The sequence below is a fragment of the Primulina tabacum genome, chromosome 8 (assembly GCF_025594145.1).
Source record: "Primulina tabacum isolate GXHZ01 chromosome 8, ASM2559414v2, whole genome shotgun sequence".
NCBI lineage: Eukaryota > Viridiplantae > Streptophyta > Magnoliopsida > Lamiales > Gesneriaceae > Primulina > Primulina tabacum.
Window position 1 is genome coordinate 6,976,558 of NC_134557.1, and position 23,274 is coordinate 6,999,831.

General features: G+C 37.0%; 2 protein-coding genes across 2 annotated transcripts; both read left to right on the forward strand.

The window, feature by feature from the left end:
• Positions 1-1,318: 1,318 nt before the first annotated feature.
• Positions 1,319-2,179, forward strand: LOC142554348 (uncharacterized). Its single transcript, XM_075665025.1, has one exon. The coding sequence runs from the start codon at positions 1,319-1,321 to the stop codon at positions 2,177-2,179; it is 861 nt and encodes a 286-aa protein (XP_075521140.1).
• Positions 2,180-14,420: 12,241 nt separating this feature from the next.
• On the forward strand, positions 14,421-16,847 carry LOC142554484 (uncharacterized). Its single transcript, XM_075665152.1, has 3 exons — positions 14,421-15,414; positions 15,531-16,069; positions 16,145-16,847. The coding sequence occupies exons 1-3, from the start codon at positions 14,553-14,555 to the stop codon at positions 16,727-16,729; spliced, it is 1,986 nt and encodes a 661-aa protein (XP_075521267.1). The 5' UTR covers positions 14,421-14,552; the 3' UTR covers positions 16,730-16,847.
• Positions 16,848-23,274: the final 6,427 nt, after the last annotated feature.

The following is a 23,274-nucleotide window of genomic DNA, read 5'->3' on the forward strand; positions in this document are numbered from 1 at the left end:
CGACACATAACTATTACATTGGTAATAAAATGAAAAGATTCATGTATCTATAATCATGGCATATACGTACCAATGTCTCGCAGGGGTCGTGTGAACAATAATTATATCGTGCAATTGTCATACTATCAATATATACAGAGACAGATGTATTCTAGGGCTGTACTGGGCTGTAGTCCAGCCCACTTTTTTAATAATTTAGCGACGGTTTTTCAAAAACCGTCGCTAATATTTGCGACGGTTTTAGTAAAACCGCCGCCGATCTGGATCGGCGACGGTTTTAATTGCACCGTCGCTACTAGTGACGGTTTATTCAAACAGTCGCTAATAACAGTCGCTATTAGCGACTGTTTTTTGAAAAACCGTCGCTAATAGCGACGGTTGTTTCAAAAACCGTCGTACATCAATGTCTTAGTCCAATCAAGTCCCGTCCATTTACAAGGATGAGATTAAATTTATCCTCTGATCCGGCCCACCTCAATTCTACAAAATTTCTCTCCCAAGTCCCAAGCCCTTTAGCGACAGAATAGAATTGCGGACTCCCGAAGAAATCGAATTGCTCATCGGCAAGGCAACAATCCAGGTAAGAATCGGCTATACATTTTTTATTTTGTTTTTTATAGCTTCTCTGTGTGTGATTTGTGGTTTCTTGATTGTTTGTTGTTGAGTTGTTAAGTGACTATTACTTGTTTATTTGGTTAATAATTATTTTATTCTTGTTTAGGATTATAAATTGAACTATTTCAAAATGGAATATCAATCTGCTGTAAAGAAAGGAAAAACATTGATATCCTCTTTCTTTAAGAAGAGAGATCGTCAAGCTAGTGAAGATACTTCAATTCCTACGGTCCTTACAATGCAACATCAATCCAGTGAAAGTATTCTATTTCCCAATATCCAAATTCCTTCATGTTTCTCTCCTAGAGACGATCATCAGTCTTCGTCTACTTTTATTGAACGAGATCCAGGAAAAAGAAAACAGATATGTGAATATCATGTTAATGTACGAGATGAGATAAGACGTTCATATCTAAATATGGGGCCTTATCAACCAGATATGTTGGAGTATCCAGGTACAAAATTTGGAAGCCAGAATCGTCGTTTTCAGAAAAAATGGTTTCAGAAATTTTATTGGTTGGAGTATTCGCCTTCAACAAATAAGGCATATTGTTTCTATTGTTTTCTTTTCCTGAATGATGTTAATTCATCTAATATCTCGGCATTGGTCAATGAAGGATTTGACAATTGGAAAAGGGTAAACCAAGGAAAAACATGTGCTTTTCTTGCCCATATTGGTTCTGCAGCTTCTTCACCTCATACTATGTATGAGAGAAGGGCTGAAAATTTGATGAGGCCCTCACAACATATTGATAAAGTGATGCATGCACAATCTAAAGAGGAAAAAGAGAAAAATCGTCTGCGTTTGAGCACCTCAATTGTAGCTGTTCGTTGGCTAGCACTTCAAGGTTGTGCTTTTAGAGGTAACGATGAATCTCTATCTTCATCTAATCGTGGAAATTTTCTTGAATTGGTGAAGGCTTTTGCAAAAATGAATATAGAAATTGATGAAGTTGTGCTTGAGAATGATCCAAAAAATGCCCAATATATCGCTCCAGAAATTCAGAAAGAGATTTTACATATTATGGTCAATAGAGTACGACAGATGGTTCGTGAAGAAGTTGGAGATAAATACTTCTGTATTCTTGTTGATGAAGCCCGAGATATATCTAAACGAGAGCAAATGGCCATTATATTGAGGTTTGTGAACAATCATGGGATTTTGACAGAAAGATTTTTTGCCATCAAAAGTGTTAGTGACACTACCTCAATGAATTTGAAAAATGAGATATCAAATGTTCTTGTTCATCATGATCTCCATGTTAAGAAAATCAGATGCCAAGGATATGATGGTGCTAGCAATATGCGTGGAGCGTGGAATGGACTTCAAGCATTATTTCTCAAAGATTGTCCCTATGCATACTATGTCCACTGTTTTGCACATCGTTTACAACTGACATTGGTTTCTGCAGCTAAGGATGTTAGTGTTATTTGGGAATTCTTTTCTCATTTGGACAATATTGTTAATATTGTCACTTCTTCTACTAAGCGCATTGCTGAATTACATACTGCACAAAGAAATGAAATTGAGTATATGTTGTCAATTGGAGAACGTGATTCCTGATGTGGTGCAAACCAGATTGGTAATTTGCAACGAGCAGGAGCTACTCGTTGGAGTTCTCACTATGATTCGGTAAAAAGCTTGATAGGTATGTACACTGCAACTTGCAAAGTTTTTGAAGTTCTCAGCGATTATTCTCCAAATGGAAGAGTTAAGGCTGAAGTTCGGGGGATTTACAGAAATATGGCAAGCTTTGAATTTGTGTTTATTTTGCACTTAATGCATAAAATTATGAGAACAACAGATACTCTTTGTCAAATTCTTCAAAGAAAATCTCAAGACATTTTGACTGCTATCACATTTGTCACTACTACCAAAACTTGTCTTCAAGAATTTAGAGAATGTGGGTGGAATGAATTTCTTCAGGAAGTTAAAGTTTTTTGCTCAAGAAATGAAATTGATGTACCTGACCTTGATTGTCTATATAAGATTGGACGTTCCTGTCGGCAAACTACAATAGAACATCATTACCACTTTGATGTTTTTAATGCAGCAATAGATTTCATTTTGATGGAGTTAAATACTCGGTTCAATGAGTCATCGGTGGAACTTCTTTCTCTTAGTACAACTTTAGATCCTAAAAATTCATTTGACTCATTTAACAGTGATGATATTTGCAAGCTTGCGAAGAAGTTTTATCCTGGAGATTTCACAGATCAAGAAATTGTTGCTTTGAAGTATGAATTGATACATTATAAACTTGATGTGATGCAGAATTTAAAGGTTTCTACACTTGTTGAGTTGTGTCAGCAATTGACCGAGAGTGGACGGTCAAGTGTTTATGTTATGTTGACTAGATTGATTCATCTTGTTTTGACATTACCTGTGTCTACTGCCACTACTGAGCGGGCTTTTTCAGCAATGAAGCATGTGAAAACGGCACTTCGCAATAAAATGGATGATGACTTTCTTGCCGATTGTTTGACACTCTATATTGAACGAGATTTAGCTAAACATATTGATATAAATTCTATTATTGATGAATTTTATGTTTTAAAATCTCGTAGGGCACAACTTCGTTGAACGATATAATGTAAATTTTTTTTTAATATATATATATATATATATATGTTGTTTGGGCTGTTATATTATTTCAAAAAAATTTGTGTTGGGTTTAGAAACTTTAACCATCTTGATTTTGATGAAAACAAAATTTGTTATTTTGTTTCTAAGATATTTATTCGAGTATGAAGTTGCTAATTCAAGATGAAAGTTGAAACTCGAATTTAGTCAAACTGAAAATTTGGCGAGCTTCAATGTTTAGATGTTATCTTCCAGCTTGGTTGGGACAAGTCTTATTTCACATCAGTTGGGCTAAATCGGATGTTATTAAGACAAACTAATGACATCAAGACTAATAGGTTTGGCTGATCAGCAAGTATCAGTTGAACATAAGCAGTTGCGTTATTTTGATCATACTGATAAGATCATTTATCCAAATGAAATGTTCAGTATGCGTTACGAAGAGAAGACGATGATCTACAAATCAACTTCACAAGTCAAAGTCTGAATCAGAGTTTAAGATGTTGATACATGACAATAAAACAACTAGTTTTGTAAGGCTGATTTTAACAGACCTCATCAGTTTGGTTTTTGATCAATGACGATAAAATTATTAGTTCGCATAGGCTGAAATCAACAAGGATGGTTTTAGCAGACCTCATCAGTTTGGTTCGATCTAGCTGATGAGCCCAACTAAATTATCGGTATAGCTGACGAGCCCAACTGGCAGCGGATCTCAAAATCAGTTAGGCTCGCGAAAAGTGACCAACAAGGCGAATTTAACCATTTTAATATCAGAAACAATACATAAACTTTCTCGACGATCATATTATTGTTTCAAACGTTCATATCATTGTTGGAGGCTATAAATACAATATATGAAATATTAAATACAAGCTTTTGAAGGAGATTCAAAGTATGGATCGCCTACATGAATAAATTAGCTAGAAAGATAGTAAGCCTAAGTGTGATGATACATTTGCGAGATGCACATACTGTAATGGATTAAATCCTCACACATACATGAGAGTTAAGCTTAAAAGTTTAGTTGAGTGAGTTTTCACACAAATACATTAAATATTGTTTTATAGTCTTGGCATATGAGACTTAAACATTATGCAGATTGTGAGGTTGCGGCCTACAATCGAGAGTGTAGTAGGAGTTTCGATTAGGCAATGGATAAGTCCTAAGTCGAAAGGGGTTTGTACAAAAAATTGCATACATCAAAGTCTTCTAGTGAATCTTTCCCAAGGAAACTTCTCAAGGGGAAAAAAGATGTGACATATAAGTTGTTAATCTCTTAACATCCATAAACAAATTCATATCTATTTATTCATCGCATTTACTTATTATTGCTACTGTTTTTAATATGCATTGTTGAATAATTCTATGTGTATTTTAAATACTAAAATATTGCATATCATGTATTTGATAAAATACTTCAACCAAACCATTTTTATATTCAACTTACATATCTTTTAAATGTTTTACCAAATGTTTAATCGATTTCTACGAAAGATTATTTCAAGTTTCTTTCACTGGGTTTGTAAAACAAACTCATTTTAATTAATTGGTGTTAATATTTCAAGAACCGGTACATCATGTCTCAATAAATATCCATAATCGATCCTATCAATTTGAGTTCACGATTTTTTTTAGCAATAAAAAGTATTGCTCCAGTGGCATATAAATGCTCCAACACATAAAAAAATTTGGGGTGATCAAATCGAGATAGGGTAATATTGTATGGTTAGCTCGTGAGACGTATGACAAAAGATGTGATAATAAATTAAAACATAGAATCCACCGGCCTCCACCTCGAGTCTTGGACCAGATTGAAGCTATCGGGACAACTAGTGTTTGATAAGGTAAGCATGATTTAGTATACTTTACATATAACAAATTTACATATTTAGGTTCTTTTTACTTGAGTTATAAGATTTGATAGAATTGTATAGATAAATAATATGGAGATTATTAAAATATTTGAGTAGGACGTGAAATAGTATTCAATAAATAATAGCATATTTGATTTGATTGATCAAATTTAGGGTAAGATGATAAAATTATATTTTTATCATTTTCTATAATTAATAAAAATAAATAAATAAAGATATGAAGTATAAAATTCTAATTTTGTATTCAATAATTCGATTAATATGAGATCAATAATTAACAATTTGATTAGATTGATGCGAGATAAATAAAACATCAACAAAAATTGATGAAAAATAATCCAGTTACATCCAAGCAGCCCAACATAACATTAATGAATAATTAAAATCCGTTTTATTTATTTATATATATATTTTAAGGTGACAACCTCTCTTTGCCCATCGTTGAAACCGAGCGACTTTACTTTATATCTTCTTTTTTTTTTCCTTTTGAATTTCTTAGAATTTAGAATTCTATTTATTGATTATGTTTCACAAGTTCAATTCACAAACTATAGTATCAAAGCTCTATAAGTATTGTTTAGTATACTGGATAAAAGAGGGATTAATAAATAATTCTCCTTATCTTACGTTTGGAACTTTTTTAGAAAATCTGTGATAATATCGTGGGCATGTGATAAATAATTTTATACAATGATAAAATATCTCTTTTATGAGATGTGATAATTTTAATTTAATGATAAAAACACCACAAATGACTTAATTGCCCTCAATAAATATAAATATTATACCCTATATAAGATCAAGTTCTAAATTAATATCACTAGATGATAATTATATAAATGATTTTTATAAATATTTGCTAGTAGATAGAAATTAAAATCAAATAAATATTTTTATTTATTTTTATATATTATATAAAATGATAATTATATAAATGAATTCGAGATAATTATATAAATGAGTTTTATAAATCTCAATAAAATTATTAGTAGCACTCGATTAACCTTAAAAATTGATATTTGACTTGACTCACGAAATCAATGGCTCAATTATCATATTATATAATATATAAAATTAGGTAAAAATAAATAAATCATCCAAGCACTGTCGACGCATGAACGGATGAGAAATATGAACTCAAGCAATAACTTTGAAATTATACAATTTATTATGATAAGGTTAATTTTGTCATCACAATCTAATATGTAAATTTAATCACTCTTATTAAAATCATACCAAACATTAAATATAATATCCTAAATTTTATTTATCATTAACTTATCCTTATATTATATATCACATGTTTATCCTATCATGTGTACCAAACTATGCCTTAAAGCTCTATAAATTAATAGCATTGATACTACATGTATTGATAAAAGACGGATTAATAAATTAGTAATTGTTTTGTAAAGTGTATTTAAAGTTTAATCAATTAACAATTCATGTGTACTTTATCAATTGATCATTAATGTATAATGATATATTAAAAATAATCATGAGATACATAGCTAAATAATTAGTTGGATTGTAATGGAATATGTTGAAATCAAATTAAAATATTGCAAAAATTTGCATAAAAATGCCAAATAATATTGATATAAATCCAAGCACAAACGTAGCAATGTAGTATTTTTTTTTGAAGAAAATCTATTTATTTTCTTAAAGTTACCAACTATTTGATAAATTCGGAAATTAAAATAAGCTCACATTACCTGGCTAGCTCTTATCCAGCGAGGCCGTAGCAGATGGGAACAAATTAATCGTCAACATCTTCTCAAAATACATGATAATAATATTATTACGATTTGACTATGACAGCACCAAGGGCGGAGCTACACTCTAATATACCCGGGGCTGATTCATTTTTTTTAAAAAAAATTTACATTTAGATTTTGTATAATTTTGGAATAATATGATATTAGTCCAGGTAGATAAATTTAAAATATTAAAAGTTGTAGAGCTTAAAATTCTAACTCGAGCAGAACCATATTTATGACTCCGCCACTGAACAGCACTATCCAACAATGTGATTTTTTTTGAAAAAAAGGAATTTTAAGTGGGATATTGCATCATGGGATTAGTTTCGGTTTGACTTGTAACCATTAGGTTTGTGTGAAGCGTATTTTTTTGCGTACATTTGTTGTTGTATTATTATATATTCTTGTGATTGTACACATGGTATACCGTATATGCATGTGAGCGTACTCAAAAATATTTTAAAAAAAAATTGAAGGGAACTATTACTACTTTCACTCATGTATGTTTAATAATTAAATTTTGATCTAATAATAATAATAATAATTTAATTAATATAAATCAAAATACAAATTATATTTTGATAGGACATACAAATTTGATTTAATTTCATTATTTAATCGAATCTAATTAAGTTTGAACGTAGTTCATTAATATGATGTATATTGATCTCTAAGTATTGTAAATATAATCCTTAACTTTTTTATTTAAAATTTAAATACGACAAACATATTAAAGTTTTAAATAAAAATAACAAAATTAATATACTTAAAAATTATTTTTTAAATAATATAATATAAATATATATTTTTTATTGTTTGTGAAAGAGTACTAAAATTTTGGTGAATCGAAATTTTGTACCCCTCAATATTTTTGTAATTGTTCATTTTACGTTATTTTTATTTAATAAAATGTAATAATGAAAGTTCACTTAAATATACCAAAAAAATTTATCTGATACCGTACTGTCTTTTATTGTTTTAAAAAAATAATAAATATGTTGAGATAGTAAGGAGAGCACTTTAACTTATTATTAAATGTGTATCAAATAATCAATTAAGTTTTTATGATTTTTTTTTTTTTAAATCAAACTGACCTGAAAATAAGCTAACTTGAAAATATTACAACACAAAATTTGATTTTGATTGAGATTAACTGTTATCAAGGTCCGCCGAACTAATAGCTGATGACCAAGTAGTCTAAAAGATATTTGAGTAAATAAACAAACATTCTTTGAATAACAATTTAGACTATTCATAGTTACAAAGCTGAATTATTGAATAAAGTCTTTCATGCAAACTATATCTGATTTTTCCGAATTTTGCGAGCATTACCTACAATTTACGATTGTCAGAAAAGATAGCGACGTGGAAAAAGACGAGATTAACATCTATCATATTTAGAACAAATATAATATTTGATTTTACTGAACGTCGAATCCAAGTTTATAAATAGAGGAACTTATCAATCAGTTAGGCTCTCTTGAATCATCGCATAAATTCAAGTGCTCAAACTTTCAAGAGCCCAACTGTTTTCAAGATCTCTTAGCACACACTTAAGCATTATATCAAATCATTGAATATCAATTTGTGCTTAGCATTTTCATTTCGAAATAATTCTAAAATGACAGTATATTGTTCAGTGTTGTTTACATTTCAGTCAGCTTATCCTTGATAAACCAACTGTTTTTCTTACTTAGTTACTTTATAATGTTCAATCTAGCATTTTAGTTTTCTTTCGCACATAACTTATCTGAATATTAAACTGACATTAACCTAGCGAAAATTACAAAATTCAAATTTGTTAACCCAACCGAAATTTTGGAAAAGTTAGTGTGAGTGGTTAGAAGTTTCAAACCAATCACCCGATCCTAACACTTTATAATAGGATATAGCGAAATAATGACCTACTGTGGTGTCAGTTCTTGATGAACATCGACGTTGTTAACGGTGATACTTATATCTCAACTCAAATGTAAATTTAAGATAAATAAGGTGCGTGTACAATTAGATATCGATCCAATTTTTTGTTTTAATTCGTTCTTATCGCACTCTACTTTAGTCCATTCTTTTGTTTGATGTAGATTTTTGTAACTCATTTTTAGAAATATGTACATTTGTGTTTTTTTTACTTGGGGAGATGTACTTGTGATAATTGGGTTTCGAATCTGATAGATCGTCGGAAATTTGAGACTTTAAGAAATAATCAGATATGTTATGAAGATTTATCAATGTTTCTTTGTGTTTGATCCATCGCTAAAACCCCGAACGTACATCAGGGTTTCTATGAATTGAGTTGGAGACGCCCAAAACAGTATATCTCCTGATTAGCAATAGAATTATCACAGTAACAGTGAACGAGAGTCAATATAATATATGTCAAATATTGATTATAACGGTATGAAAGTTCTAATAAATGTTCAAGCTAAACCAACCGCGAGATCAGACAGTATGGAAACATGTAGAATTACTATATATGGACAAATTGGTAGATAGCTAGTCCCAATATTCACGATATGATCACTGCAAATTGGTGCCTTGAAATGTATATTGATCAGTGTTTCTTATGAGCACAGCCTATATGGCTAAAGTCGAAATGTAAAATAGAAGAGATTGAATAGACCGGTGTGATATAAAATGGGAAAGGGCATTGGATGGTACCTCCTTACTTTAGGGTATCTTGTGGCCAAGGTGGGGTTTGAAAGAGCTCCCAAATTAGACTAAAGCAAATTCAAGTGGAATGCACCATTTTATCCCATTTAACTATTTCGTCTTAACGACTTGACTGATATCAAGATCTCAAGTTTGAAATTAGGTCTCAGAGTTACAAATCTTTGGTTTGATGGACTTAAATAGAGGTGGTAGATTATAGTTTCCTCACCCTATCATGTATTTGTAAAAAAAAATCATCTTTGATCCTTCCTCGACCTCATCCAAACTAAATTAAAGTAAAAAAAAAAATTTACATGATATTTCTCATCGAGTCATTTTTAATAGAGCAAAACCAAGTTAATTCCTTTTTTAAAAAAATCAAAATTGAAGAATAGTTATTTCTTACAAATAAAAATAAAAATAAAAAATTGACTCATAATTGGGGTACTTGTCATTAATTCATTGTTATAATCGGTTGTTTCCTGATGTGTCAGTCCATATATGGTCGTTACATTTAGCATCCACAAATTCTACTTTTTGAACAAAAATTACCCATTTTCCAGTGATTATTATCAATTATTTACACGCACCATGGACGTCAAACACGATGAATTGATTTATGATAAATTTATAATCACTTAAATTCAATTTTAAAATAATAGAACCGAAATTTCCCATTTTCGATTGATTAATTTCACTTTATTTACACGCACCATGGACGAGTCATGATGAATTGATATATGATAAATTTATAATCACTTAATTCAATTTTATAATACTAAGCACCATGAATAGTAGGTAGTTGATTAATGTATCGATTAACATAGAGTTTAAATTGATTTAATTATTGCGAGGAATACTTTTTAAGTGTCAATATGTGATCATATTTATTGCATTTTGTTTTATAATAATATAATGTCGCACTATTTCGATCATAAATTTTTATTATTTTATATATCACATGTTGAAATTTTTTTACCAATGTTAAATATCTATACTATATTATTAAGTGAAGTGGGTTAGAAAAACTGCTTGAGGAGGACACCAAAATTTCTTCCCTTTTTACCCTCTTCTTCAACACCACCTGTAATAATTCCAACCACGTCAATCCCACACGTCTGAAATCTTCCCCAAAAATGAAAGCCCTAGGGGTACCAACACATTTAAAAACTTCTCAATTTAAAAAAACCTTACGGTTAGTATTTTTAACGCAAAAAATCTTTTTTTTTTCCTACCATAATATTATTTTTTAACTGAAATTAAGTTTAATAGAAAAATAGATTTTTTGTCATACACAACAATGTGTACAAACATTATTAAGTGTTATGTTACACGCAACGCGTGTGCCTCATCCGCTAGTTCATATAAATATTCGGTGATTTTTATTATTTAACCATGGAAAATAGAGTAGGTCTCTTGTGAGACGGTCTCACAAATCTTTATCTGTGAGATGAGTTAACTCTACAGATAGTCACAATAAAAAGTAATATTCTTAGCATAAAAAGTAATAGTTTTCATGGATGACCCAAATAAAAGATCCGTATCACAAAATATGACTCGTGAGATCGTCTCACACAAGTTTTTGTCGGGAAAATGTATACAAAATCTACACATTTAGATTCGCCAATCTCTGCATGTGTCGGTGCAGCTTAGTGATTAAACCAAGCGTGGTAAGATATTAAAATTGATGCTTGCTAAAATTCCATGAATTGCTGGCCATTTTCAGAACTCAGTGGCAAATTCCATAAATTGTCTCATTTTTCCTAATAAATATTGGTCTTACAATGTATGCACTATTGCTAGTGCTTGTTGCTATCGATTGTCTCATCTGTTCCAAGTGGAAGCTAGCTCCACACATCAAATATTAAGAAACCACACCGAAATTTCGGGATTTAAAAATGAACATTTTATATGAATTTGTAAGTAATAAACTCTTTTTAACAAATTCGATCAAATACAAATTATAGTTTTTGTAAGGATCAGTCGGATTCACAAATGAATAAATCAATTAATGATATAGAAAATATTGAAAATGTATAAATATAATGAAATATTTTAACTTTTACGGGTAAATTGCATCAGCACCTCATAAAACTTTTAAAAAATGAAAAAACTTGTATGTAAAATTAATTGCAATTAAAATCCTTTTTTTTTTAAAAAAAATTTAAGTTTTAGTTTAAAACCACTTGTAAATGAGATAAACGTGCTTGAGTTTTTTAACACATGAGTTAATGTACTTGATTGTTAAACAACAAATGATATATTATTCTATTAAAAAAATTTAACAAGTTTTTATTTCTTTTAGGTTTTTCACTGGAGGGATGGTTGCGATTAGCCACTATTTTTTCTTAGTATTTTCGTTGTTTTAGTGAAAGAATAACATAAACTTCAAATTCTCTCATTGTATGTTTACACGATGAATTACGATATATTCTAAATTCACATAATAATAGAAAATTTTGAAATATATTTTATTACACGTGAAAATATAAATTTAAAATTTCAACGTTGAATAATAAAGGTATAATCGAAATCCATTGATTTTAAATTATCTCCCCAAATATACTTTTTTGAAATGACTTTATTTCAATTATTTTGAAATAAAACTTTGTTTTACTAAGTTTTGGGTAAAAAGAATAAATAGAGATACTTTAGGGTTTTTAAAACATGAAAACCTGTATTATATACTATTTAGTAAATAAATAATATATTTAAAAATAGTCTTTTATTTTATGATGGATTAAATAGGTAAATTTTCTAAAATGAACGAGTTTGAAACTATGAATTTCAAATCCAAGGATTTTAAATCCATTTGATTTCTTTGATGTTCAAATGCAACTAAAAAATTAATTTTAAATGGCCAATTATTGTGGTTCACGCCAAACCATTCAGTTCATAAACAAGGCCACTTTTTCTTAGCCCCCAATTGTTAATGGTCCTGACCCAAAGAGACCTCTCACCATCACCACGCCTCATTAATTCTGAGGACCCATTACTTGAACCCATGCATTAGTCCAAACTAACAGGATGAGCTAAGCCCATTAGGCTAGCCCAATTTCAAACTCACGTTAACATTTCGATAAAATATGACAAAAACCAAAGTTACCTGATTAAACTCAAATTCCATAAGTTACAGAACCATAAAAAAAAAAAAAAAAAAGACACCTTAAGAGGACTAAATAAGCTATTCTGACATTCGACGCACCTAGATCGCACTCGTACGCTTGCGCATTAATCAAACATTTGCAAGCACTCCAAAACAGATGAGAGATAAATGTCTTACCTTTCGCACACAAAACTCAACATAATTCTCTTCTTTTTTCAACAAAGTTATGTGCATGTCACTCAAGCAACAAAAACGTTGCTTTAATACAGCAAGTGTGCAAGAAAACACATGACTATAATTTATCTGTTTTCGCTATAAAATCCGATCTCGTAGTCTCAATGTCAACTTGAAAATTCTTGTTATTATTATCATGTACATAACTGATGCTACACGAAATTCAGGTGATAAATCTGCCCGGGTGAACACGTTAGTATGAGAGGATATCCGCTACTTTCGCGTCCACACCAATAAATCTCGGGGTCGCCACCTATGTCACGAATTGAGGTTAGAGGTATCGAGGGATACCCAACAAAAAAAAAATCCTCCACTCTCAAATTAGCAAACACCCCAAAATATGTATTCTCAAAAGCTAGATACTTATGGAGCATATAATGAGATAATGTGAATCCCCCTTTAAAATGGTGGGATGGCTCCTATTTATAGGCTTCCTAGTTGAACCATGAGCTTAGATTATCTTGGGCTCTCTATTGGGCCTAATCCTTAATTTATGGCCCAATCCAATCTCCACACAATTAATTATGCATAACTTACAAAAATAAACCATTTTTTAGACTAATACCCATCATAAGCCAAGCCCCCCACTCTGGAAGACCTACATTTTATTGAAGGTGATCGAGAGTAACAATTTATTAGAAGAAAAAGCTTCCTCCTACGCTCCTAATAAAATAACAATACAATAACTTAAAAAACTTATTCTATCCTTTGCTTTAATTTTGCAATTAGGTTGAGCCCTACTCCCCTATAAAAGGGGCCCACACGCCTCACTCCTCTCCTGATCTTCCGCAGTCATGTCAGGTATCCTCTCTGCTCTATTCCCTTTCTTTATGGGTCTTTGCTGCTGGTACTATATTATACTATATAATATATATTACAAATGCTTTTCCTTTATGTATTCGAATTTGTGCTCCATGAAATAATAGTCTTTCTTCTTCCTTCCATTTGCTTTACTGTTCGTAATCTTGTGAGGCTCCCGGGGACTCTTTTTCTGTGAACATCACCATAGAGCAAAGAAATACGTACAGTAAGCCACCATTTTTGGGAAAACTCAGGCGACTTATATGTCGCAAGATGGTCCGACCAAGGCTTCGGCCCTGGTTCCAGGTGGTGTTATGCTTTTGTGGGTCTGAAATAACCGGAAATCTTAAAAAGATCTCACGCAATCCATGCGTGTGTGAGCCTCGTTCTGTATATACTGGTGAGAAGTCATCTTCGCTGCTACTCAGCCCAGTAGATGCTAGTAGAGCCGATCTTACGGAGCTGCTCCAATCGGGGTGCACGGATTCGAGCAGAGCCGCTGCGCTGGCAACGGTACTGGGCTGGGCTGGGCTGGGCTGGTGCAAGGGTATTGGGTTGGTGCAAGGGTATTGGGCTGGGCTGGTGCAAGGGTATTGGGCTGGGCTTTATTTATGTAATGGGTTTGAGTTGGGGTGGTTTGGGCTAGGGATTGGGTTGGGTTGGTGCAAGGGTATTGGGCTGGTTTGATTCATTTGGGATAGGGATTAGACTGGGATTATTTGTGGATTGGATTTGGGTTGGGGTGATTTGGGCTAGGGATTGGGCTGGGTTTATTTGTGGATTGGATTTGATTTGGGTTGGGGTATTGACTAATCTTTACAACATGATACGGGTTGTGCACCTAATGCTACTTCTCTCGGGTTATCTGATAAATTTTTAAACTTCTTGCAGGGTGCGCGCCTCGTGGTAAGGAGTACTCTTTACTAATGGCTAGTCGTATGCACAAATCTTCCCTTTCGAGTGATTTTAGTAGGGGTGAAGCTTCAGATACTTACTCTTATCACTCTGACACTCCGTCCCTCTTGAGCGATTTGGGTTCTTTGGGTGACCTGACCCTCCTTGGTGACTTGGGTTCTTTGGGTGATGATGTTTTAATGGATGATCTCGAGTGTTCTTTCCCTCCTATCCCTCAAGTGCCATTACCTTGCCCTCGTGGTTCCTCGTTTGGTGATAATCCTGACCAAGAAGTTATTCCCGGGGACCTAGATCGGAGCCTTCTGACTTCTCAGGATGTGAAGTGCTTGAGTGGTAAACTGGAAATCTCCTCTGACTATGAGTTTAAGGCTCCTAGCTTGGGGGATTCTTATCACAACCCACCCGCAGGGTATTTTACCGTGACCCTTGCCCATTTTAATAGCGGGTTTTCCATTCCTCCTCATTCCTTACTAGTCGAGGTGACTCGTACCTTAGGTGTAAGCTTCAGTCAATTGTCCCCAAACTCCCTTACTTATTTTCTGGGATTCTGTCATCGAGCAAACGAGTTTCAAATTCAGGCTACTACTTCTTTGTTCCATTCTCTTTTCTCAGTACGATGCCTTAAACCTGACTACTCCGTCTACTTCCAACCTCGTGCTGGTTTCAAGTTCATGGTCAGACTACGCTCGACTCGAGGGGATTGGCGATCCCACTTTCTTTTTGTAAAGGATAGTGGTTGTGACGTACCTTCAACTTGGAGCTCTAGTTGTAGTGTTGTGAAAATGAGAATGATTCATCGACATTTGCAAGTTCAGTGCCAAACCCTGGGGTTTTTTGATTATATATTTGATCCTAAGAGTTTGTTAACCCGCGGTATCTCTTTTGTTGCTTTAATTGCCTTTTTGCACATCGTTGATTTTCACTATTTTTAACTTTTACGTTTGAGTTATGAAATTTTAATGCTTCATTGCCCCCTATTTTTCTTGTAGGGTTGCGCGTGAACTTGGCCACCCTTCAGGCTCGCGAAGACACTATGGGGAGGTCTCTTTCTATCGGAGAGAAGAAAAGAGTTGATGACCGGCGCTACCCTCCCGCTCCTCGATCTTCTATTCCTTCTTCGGGGTCGCACCCCCAGTCTGGTCGTGGAGGAGGGTCTAGCTCTCAAGTTCGTCAGGGGCCTCATCCTATGTCCACTGACAACCATGCTTCTGGAACTGTTATGGATAAAAGAAAGGACCAGTGTACTAGAGGACATGACGATGGCAAGAGGAAGGGCGAAGTGGCCACCCCACCAAACTTTAAGAAAGGTCGTGGAGATCCGATATCGTCTTCTCGAGGCTCTCGGAAGAACTCTCTATTCTTGGAAGGAGTTAATGCTAAGGAGAAAGTGGGGTCTTTTTGGGATATAGATGACCCTGATATGGGATGGAGAAAGGGGAGGGAGATGATATGTGATCATGACGTGGCTCATTTGGTCCCTCAGCCCCCTGCTGCTCTATCCCACTGCCTAGCCTTGATAGGTTGCCAGGTGCTTTCCCCGCCCCTCAGTGACTTTTCTGTAGGGACGTTTATGTGATGTAACCAACTGTCTCTTGCTTTTCAGGCTGTGTCTCTGGCTTGTGCTTATCAGGCTCGAGAGGAGAGAGGTCGAGCTGAGGAGGCTCGATTTCGCCGAGAGCTCTCCCAATTAAAGGAAGAAAATGAACGTCTTCGATCGGAGAACATGAAGTTCCAAGACGATCTTTCTTGCTTGACAAAGAAATGTGAAGAAAAGACCAGAGATGATGAGGAATTGCGTAAAGAGCTCGGTTCCCTCTATGACAAACACCATACTGAGGTGAAGACTGGCGGGATGTTCTTGGCTTCTAAGACGGGGAAGTCCTTTGTGACGGGTGTTGAGGAGAAGGCACTAGCAGCCTTTCGTGCTTCTCCGGCTTATGCTGATGAGGTTTACAGTCACGCATTTGGTCTCCGTGACGAGGTGGTGCGAGACTGTCGTCTCCAGCTCCGCTTGACAGGTTTGGTTCCTGAGGAGGTGATTATGAGGATTTCACCTCATGTGGCAGAGTTGGATGACACCGCTCAGGTTGACCCTCTGCCAGAGTTTCCTCCAACGGGGGATGTTGACTGCGAGGTCATTGGTGCGCTGCACTTGCTCTCTGCTGACGAGGCTATCGAGGATGGATGATTTTTGCCTTCGCCACTAGACCTGTCTGAGCTTTATTCTAAGATCGTACTTTTGCATAACTATTTTGCTTAGTCGAAGTTTATTTTGATTACTATGTCATCTGGGCATTAATTTTCGTTTTTTTTTTTTATCATACTTTATGCTTGCTGCTTAATTAAATATGAATTTGGGCATAACTAAGCCTCTGTGGTCTCGACGGGAAGTTATTACCCTAGCGTAGGTATCCCGGGACTCTATTTTGGTGACCTCTTATAGTGCCTGAGCACTTTCCCGCTGGGCTGGCCAAGCCTCTTATGCTTGGGTGACTCTCTATGACATCTTGGGTCTCGCGATTACTTTCGCGCGCGTTACACACATTTTTTTTCTTGGTTCTTTAATTAAGTAAAACGAAAAGATGATAATTGCAAGGAAAACTTTTAAATTTATTGATAAACGTAACTCAGGTAATAACATCCTGTCACTGACTGCTCTTTAAGTAAAAACAAATAGAAACACGTAGTCTATACGTAAAATTTCTTTAAGTTCGCAATGTTCCACGTTCTTGGTAAGGTCTTCCCATCTGGTTGCTGAAGACGATATGCTCCTCCTTTGATTATCTCGATTACTTTGTACGGGCCTTCCCATTTTGGATCGAGTTTACCTACCTGCCGCAAGATTTCTGCCCTCCTCAAGACTAAGTCCCCTACTTGAAATGACCTATGCTTAACCTTGTTATTGTATGCTCTGGCCATTTGCGCTCTGTACCTTTCTGCACGGAGTGATGCCTCTTCCCTAAGCTCTTCTATGAGATCCAAAGATAACCTCATCGCTCTTTCATTATCCGCTAGAGTATAATTCTGGACTCTCATGGAAGGTTCTCCTATTTCTGCGGGAGCCATTGCTTCTGCCCCATAAACCAAGTTGAAGGGTGATTCTCCGGTAGAGGTGCGTGACGTAGTCCTATAAGCCCAGAGGGCACTCGGCAGTTCATCCACCCATTTGCCTTTGGCCGCTCCTAATCGGGTTTTGAGGTGCTGCAAGATAGTACGATTTGTAACTTCCGTTTGTCCATTCGCTTGGGGGTTTCCTACGGAAGTGAAGAATTGTATGATGGAAAACCCCTCACACCACTTTTTTAATTTGGAACCTGAGAATTGTGCTCCGTTATCTGAGACGAAGGCTTGTGGTATTCCAAACCTACAGATTATATTCTTCCACACAAAGTTTATTACGTCTCTTTCGGCTATCTTAGCTAAAGGTTCAGCTTCTACCCACTTTGTGAAGTAATCGACGACCACAAGAAGGAACTTTCTCTGCCCAGTAGCTATGGGAAATGGTCCCACGATATCAATTCCCTATTGTACAAAAGGCAAAGGGCTTTCTAAGGGTTGCAAGAGCGTAGCTGGCCGATGATTGATATTCGCGTGTTCTTGGCATGCACGACAGTGTCTTACCAACTTTTCTGCGTCACGCCTCATTGTGGGCCAAAAGTACCCTTGTCGCAGAGCTTTATGGGCCAATGCCCTTCCTCCTAAATGATTCCCACAAATTCCTTCGTGAATCTCTCGAAGTACGTAGTTAGCATTACTGGGAGCAAGACACTTCAAGTATGGTAAGGAGTAGCCCCTTTTGTACAACTCATTATCTACTATTGTAAATCGAGCGGCTCTTATCCGAAGCTTTCGGGCTGTAGAAGGATCTTGTGGTACGCTTCCTTGTACAAGGAAACTGATGATTTCATCTTTCCAGCTCGGTTCACCCTCTCCAGTGCACAAAATGTCAAGAGTTGGTCCCTCCGCCTCTTCTTTAGTAATGGCTAGAAAAGTGACCCTTCTACTGTCAATATTTGTCATAGAACTTGCCATCTTGGCTAACCTATCTGCTACTTCATTCTGGGCCCTGGGTATCTGCTTTATCTCATAGTTCTCTAGACGCGAGAGCAGCTCATTAACCCGGAGCACATACCTGGCCATTTTCTCCTCCTTAGCCACATAAGTCCCTTGAAGTTGGTTAACCACAAGCTGGGAGTCACTGTGCGCTATCAACCTCTTTGATCCTGCAGCTAAGGCTAGCTTTAATCCTACTATAATAGCCTCGTACTCTGTTTCGTTATTTGATGCCGAAAATTGAAGCCTTATGGAATACTGAAACTTGTCTCCATGAGGATTTTCTAACAATATTCCGGCTCCACTTCCTGATGCAGTGGAAGATCCATCGACAAACAGTGTCCAAGTGGGGCTGGAACATTCTGCCTCCATTATCTCCATTTCTACTATGAAATCTGCCAGAACCTGGGCCTTGACCGCCGGGCGCGGTTGGTACTCCAATCCGTACTCGCTCAACTCCACCGCCCATTTGACCATCCTACCAGATGCCTCAGGGCTGGAGAGTACCTTCTTCAAGGGATGGTTGGTCAACACTACTACTTGATGAGATTGGAGGTAAAGACGTAGTTTCCTTCCTGCAATGACTAGTGCCAGGGCCAATTTCTCGATATTGGTGTATCGAAGTTCTGCTCCCTGCAATGTTCTGCTCACGTAATATACTGGCTTATGCTCGCGTCCTTCCTCTAAGGTTAGCACTGCGCTGATTGCTTCGGACGAGACTGCTAAATAAAGGAACAACGTATCTCCTTCACACGGTTTTACAAGTAAGGGTGATGTGGTTAAGTACTTTTTCAAGCTGTCGAAGGCTTGCTGACACTCGTCCGTCCATTCGAATCTACTTCCTTGTCTGAGCACTTTGAAGAATGGCAGGCCTTTATCTGCCGACCGAGAGATGAATCGATTAAGAGCGGAGATCCGTCCTGTTAACTCTTGTATTCCTTTCAACGTCTTCGGAGGTGACATGTTTAAAATTGCATTGATCTTCTCGGGATTAGCTTCTATCCCTCTAACTGAGACCATATAACCTAGGAATTTCCCTCCTCCGACCCCGAATGTGCACTTTTCGGGGTTCAACCTCATTTTATACTTTCTTAGAATGCCAAAGCATTCTCTGAGATCTTCGGTGTGGGTTGAGGCCTGTATGCTCTTGACAAGCATGTCGTCTATATATACTTCCATGTTGCGCCCGATTGTTTTTTCAAACATCTTGTTTACCAACCGTTGGTAAGTTGCCCCTGCGTTCTTTAATCCGAATGGCATCACCTCGAAGCAGTAAATCCCTCGATCAGTTACAAAGCTTGTTTTTTACTGATCCTCGGGTGCTAGCCGAATCTGATTGTAGCCTTGATATGCATCCAAGAAGCTGAGCATGGGTCGTACCCGGCGGTGGAGTCGACCAATGAATCAATCCTTGGCAACGGGAAAGAATCCTTAGGGCATGCTTTATTCAGATCAGTGAAATCTATGCACAAACGCCACTTGTTTCCTGGCTTCGGAACGAGCACGACATTTGACAACCACTCTGGGTACATGACAGGGCGGATGTACTTAGCTGTTAATAGCTTCTTTACTTCTTCACTGATATGTTTGCTCTTCTCGAGACCGAACGTTCTTTTCTTTTGTTTAATTGGTTTTATCTTTGGATCTGCTTTGAGTTTGTGGAGTGCATACTCCTGGGGTATTCCGGGCATTGCTTCATCTTTCCAGGCAAACACATCTGCGTTATTTCTTAGAAACGTTGTCAGGGCTTCTTCTAAATTAGTTGGCAGGCCCGTTCCAACCTTGACCTTGCTCTCGGAATTTCATGGTATTATTTCTATACTTTTCAGTATTTCTGCGGCTTTAAGTCTCTCGTCTCTTCCCGATTCGCTCTCAACAACATGAACTCGCTGTTTTCCGGATGATGCTCCAACTTCTTCTTACTTCTGGGTGATGAGTCCTTTGAGGCAGCCTGCCTCTTTCGGTGACTTGTTGTCCCCTGCAAGGTGATGGCATGACATTCTCTCGCCAATCGGCTATCACCGGTTGCCTCCCCTATTCCTTCGAGTGTGGGAACTTAAGTTTCATGTGATACGTAGAGCCTATTGTCTGAAACAAATTTAAGCTAGGTCGTCCCAAAATAATGTTGTATGCTGACGGAGACTTAACTACGAGAAACCTCACCATCTTTGTGGTTCTTAGTGGGTAAGACCCCAAGGAAAGGGGAAGCGTAACCTCTCCTAATGCCTCAACTACCTCCCCCGCAAATCCAACTAGAGGGGTATTTACCGGGGCTAGTAGGGCATTGTCAATTCCCAGTTTTACAAAAGCGCTATAGAAAATGATGTCCGCAGAACTTCCTGAATCTACTAGTATCTTTCTCACCCAGAAATTGGAAATGGTGGCGGAGATGACTAAGGCGTCATTGTGTTCCCCACGAGGGAACTCTAGGTCACTGTCACCGAACGCTATATCTTTCTTTGACTGGACTATCTCGAGCATGGTGTGCGATATGGTATTGACCGCAGATGGAAGTTCTTGCACCGCTGCGCGAACCAAGGTTTTTCTCGCCCTGTTTGAATCCCCACATGCCGGGCCTCCAGAAATTACTGCGATGACTCCTCCAGTAGGCAGGTTCTCCTCTATCCTTTCGGGTCGTTTCCCTTGGTCCTTGTTCCCTCTCAGAGGGCTGGGCTTGCGCTGGAACTCTGGGCGCTTATTGTCCTGCTGATTTCGTGACTTATCCACGAAACTACCCAAGTATCCTCTCTTGATGAGTTTCTCTATTTCTGCTCGCAGGACAAAACAGTCTTTTGTGGTATGGCTTTTGTCCTTGTGAAAACGACAATACTTGTCAGATTGCTGTCTTTTCGAGTTCTCTTTCATAGGGCGTGGGGGCTGCAAAAGACCTTGCTTCTCGGCTACTACTAATATGTCCGTCAAGCGTGAGTTCAGCGGGATGTGTTGGAGATGAGGGCTCTGAGTTACCCGCCTTTCTTCTTTCTTGTCTCCAAATTTCTCATCCTCTCTCTTTCTTTTCCCAAGATAACGAGGTTCTACTGCTTCTTCGATGCGAATATACTTTTCTGCTCTTTCAAGTAATTCTTCTAAAGTGCTAGGGGGTTTTCCCGCTATTGACTCTTTGAATCTCCGGTGACGAAGGTTTTGCTGCATGATTCCTGCCAGTAAATCGTGATTGACGTGCGGGACCTCATGAACGGCCTGAGTGAATCGCTGTACGAACTCTCTCAGGCTCTCTCCCTCTCTTTGGACTATGGTGAACAAATAAGATGCTGTCTTGGGATATTTCCTATTAATGGAGAATTGTTGAAGAAAACGTCTGGTGAGTTCATCCAGGCTGCCTACTGTCCCCGGGGGTAGCTTGTTGAACCAAGTAAGGGCTTGTCCTGATAGGGTAGTTCGAAAGATTTTACAGTAAGCAGCATCGCTGATGTCATAAAGGTCTGTCTTAGCATAAAATTTGTCGAGGTGATCTTGTGGATCCCCTTCTCCTTTATACTCAGGTAGGTTTGCTATCTTTAATCCAACCGGCAGCATTTCTGCTAGTACAGCTGTGGTGAAAGGGCTACGTCGTGCAGGTGAAATTGCAATTGCAACCTCTTCTCCTCTCTTGGCGTGGAGTTTCTGATAAGAAGGAGGTGCCTGGCTATGAGCCTCGTCATCTTGGAGTGCAGTCCCTTTCTTTAGGTTTGTCGGCGGCACGTCGTTGGTTCCGACTACCTCTCTCTCTGGTAAGATTCTCTCTGAACGATGCGAATGGGCTCCTTCACCGTGCGCTCCCCTGTTCTCGTTGTACTGCTGCCGAGTTGCGAGGTATCGCGCCACGGCTTTGGCTGCAGCCCTAGACGCTGCTTCCTCCATCATCACCTTCAGAACCTCGGACGTGATCAGGAACTCCTCCTGCTGCGGGCGAGGTGGAGGAGGGCGCCCATGCTCCTCTGGAGCGTCATGAGTCGTACGCGACCGTGTTTGCATTCTCAGTGATCAGGTGGCAGGTGTTCCCACAGACGGCGCCAAACTGATGCTACACGAAATTCAGGTGATAAATCTGCCCGGGTGAACACGTTAGTATGAGAGGATATCCGCTACTTTCGCGTCCACACCAATAAATCTCGGGGTCGCCACCTATGTCACGAATTGAGGTTAGAGGTATCGAGGGATACCCAACAAAAATAAATCCTCCACTCTCAAATTAGCAAACACCCCAAAATATGTATTCTCAAAAGCTAGATACTTATGGAGCATATAATGAGATAATGTGAGTCCCCCTTTAAAATGGTGGGATGGCTCCTATTTATAGGCTTCCTAGTTGAACCATGAGCTTAGATTATCTTGGGCTCTCTATTAGGCCTAATCCTTAATTTATGGCCCAATCCAATCTCCACACAATTAATTATGCCTAACTTTACAAAAATAAACCATTTTTTAGACTAATACCCATCAATAACCATAGTCAAGACAACACAAATCTTAGAGCTTATTGATAAATTAAACAAAACTACATAGTATATATGTATTCAAACGAGTTAACATTTTGACGTAATCTCTAGGTACCTATTAGTTAAGTAAAAAACTCGTTCGAAAATATGTTGGTAGAGAGAATTGAACATCTGATCATTGACCAAACATTCACCCTACTCCACCGACTCGAACACCTGTTTGAGATGATTTTGATATATT

Excerpts from the sequence above, each read along its gene's own strand:
- LOC142554348 (XM_075665025.1), top strand. The coding sequence starts at position 1,319 with ATGTATGAGAGAAGGGCTGAAAATTTGATGAGGCCCTCACAACATATT.
- LOC142554484 (XM_075665152.1), top strand. The coding sequence starts at position 14,553 with ATGGCTAGTCGTATGCACAAATCTTCCCTTTCGAGTGATTTTAGTAGG. Across the intron at positions 15,415-15,530 it reads TAAGAGTTTGTTAACCCGCG|GGTTGCGCGTGAACTTGGCC; the intron begins GTATCTCTTTTG and ends TTTTTCTTGTAG. Across the intron at positions 16,070-16,144 it reads TAGCCTTGATAGGTTGCCAG|GCTGTGTCTCTGGCTTGTGC; the intron begins GTGCTTTCCCCG and ends CTTGCTTTTCAG.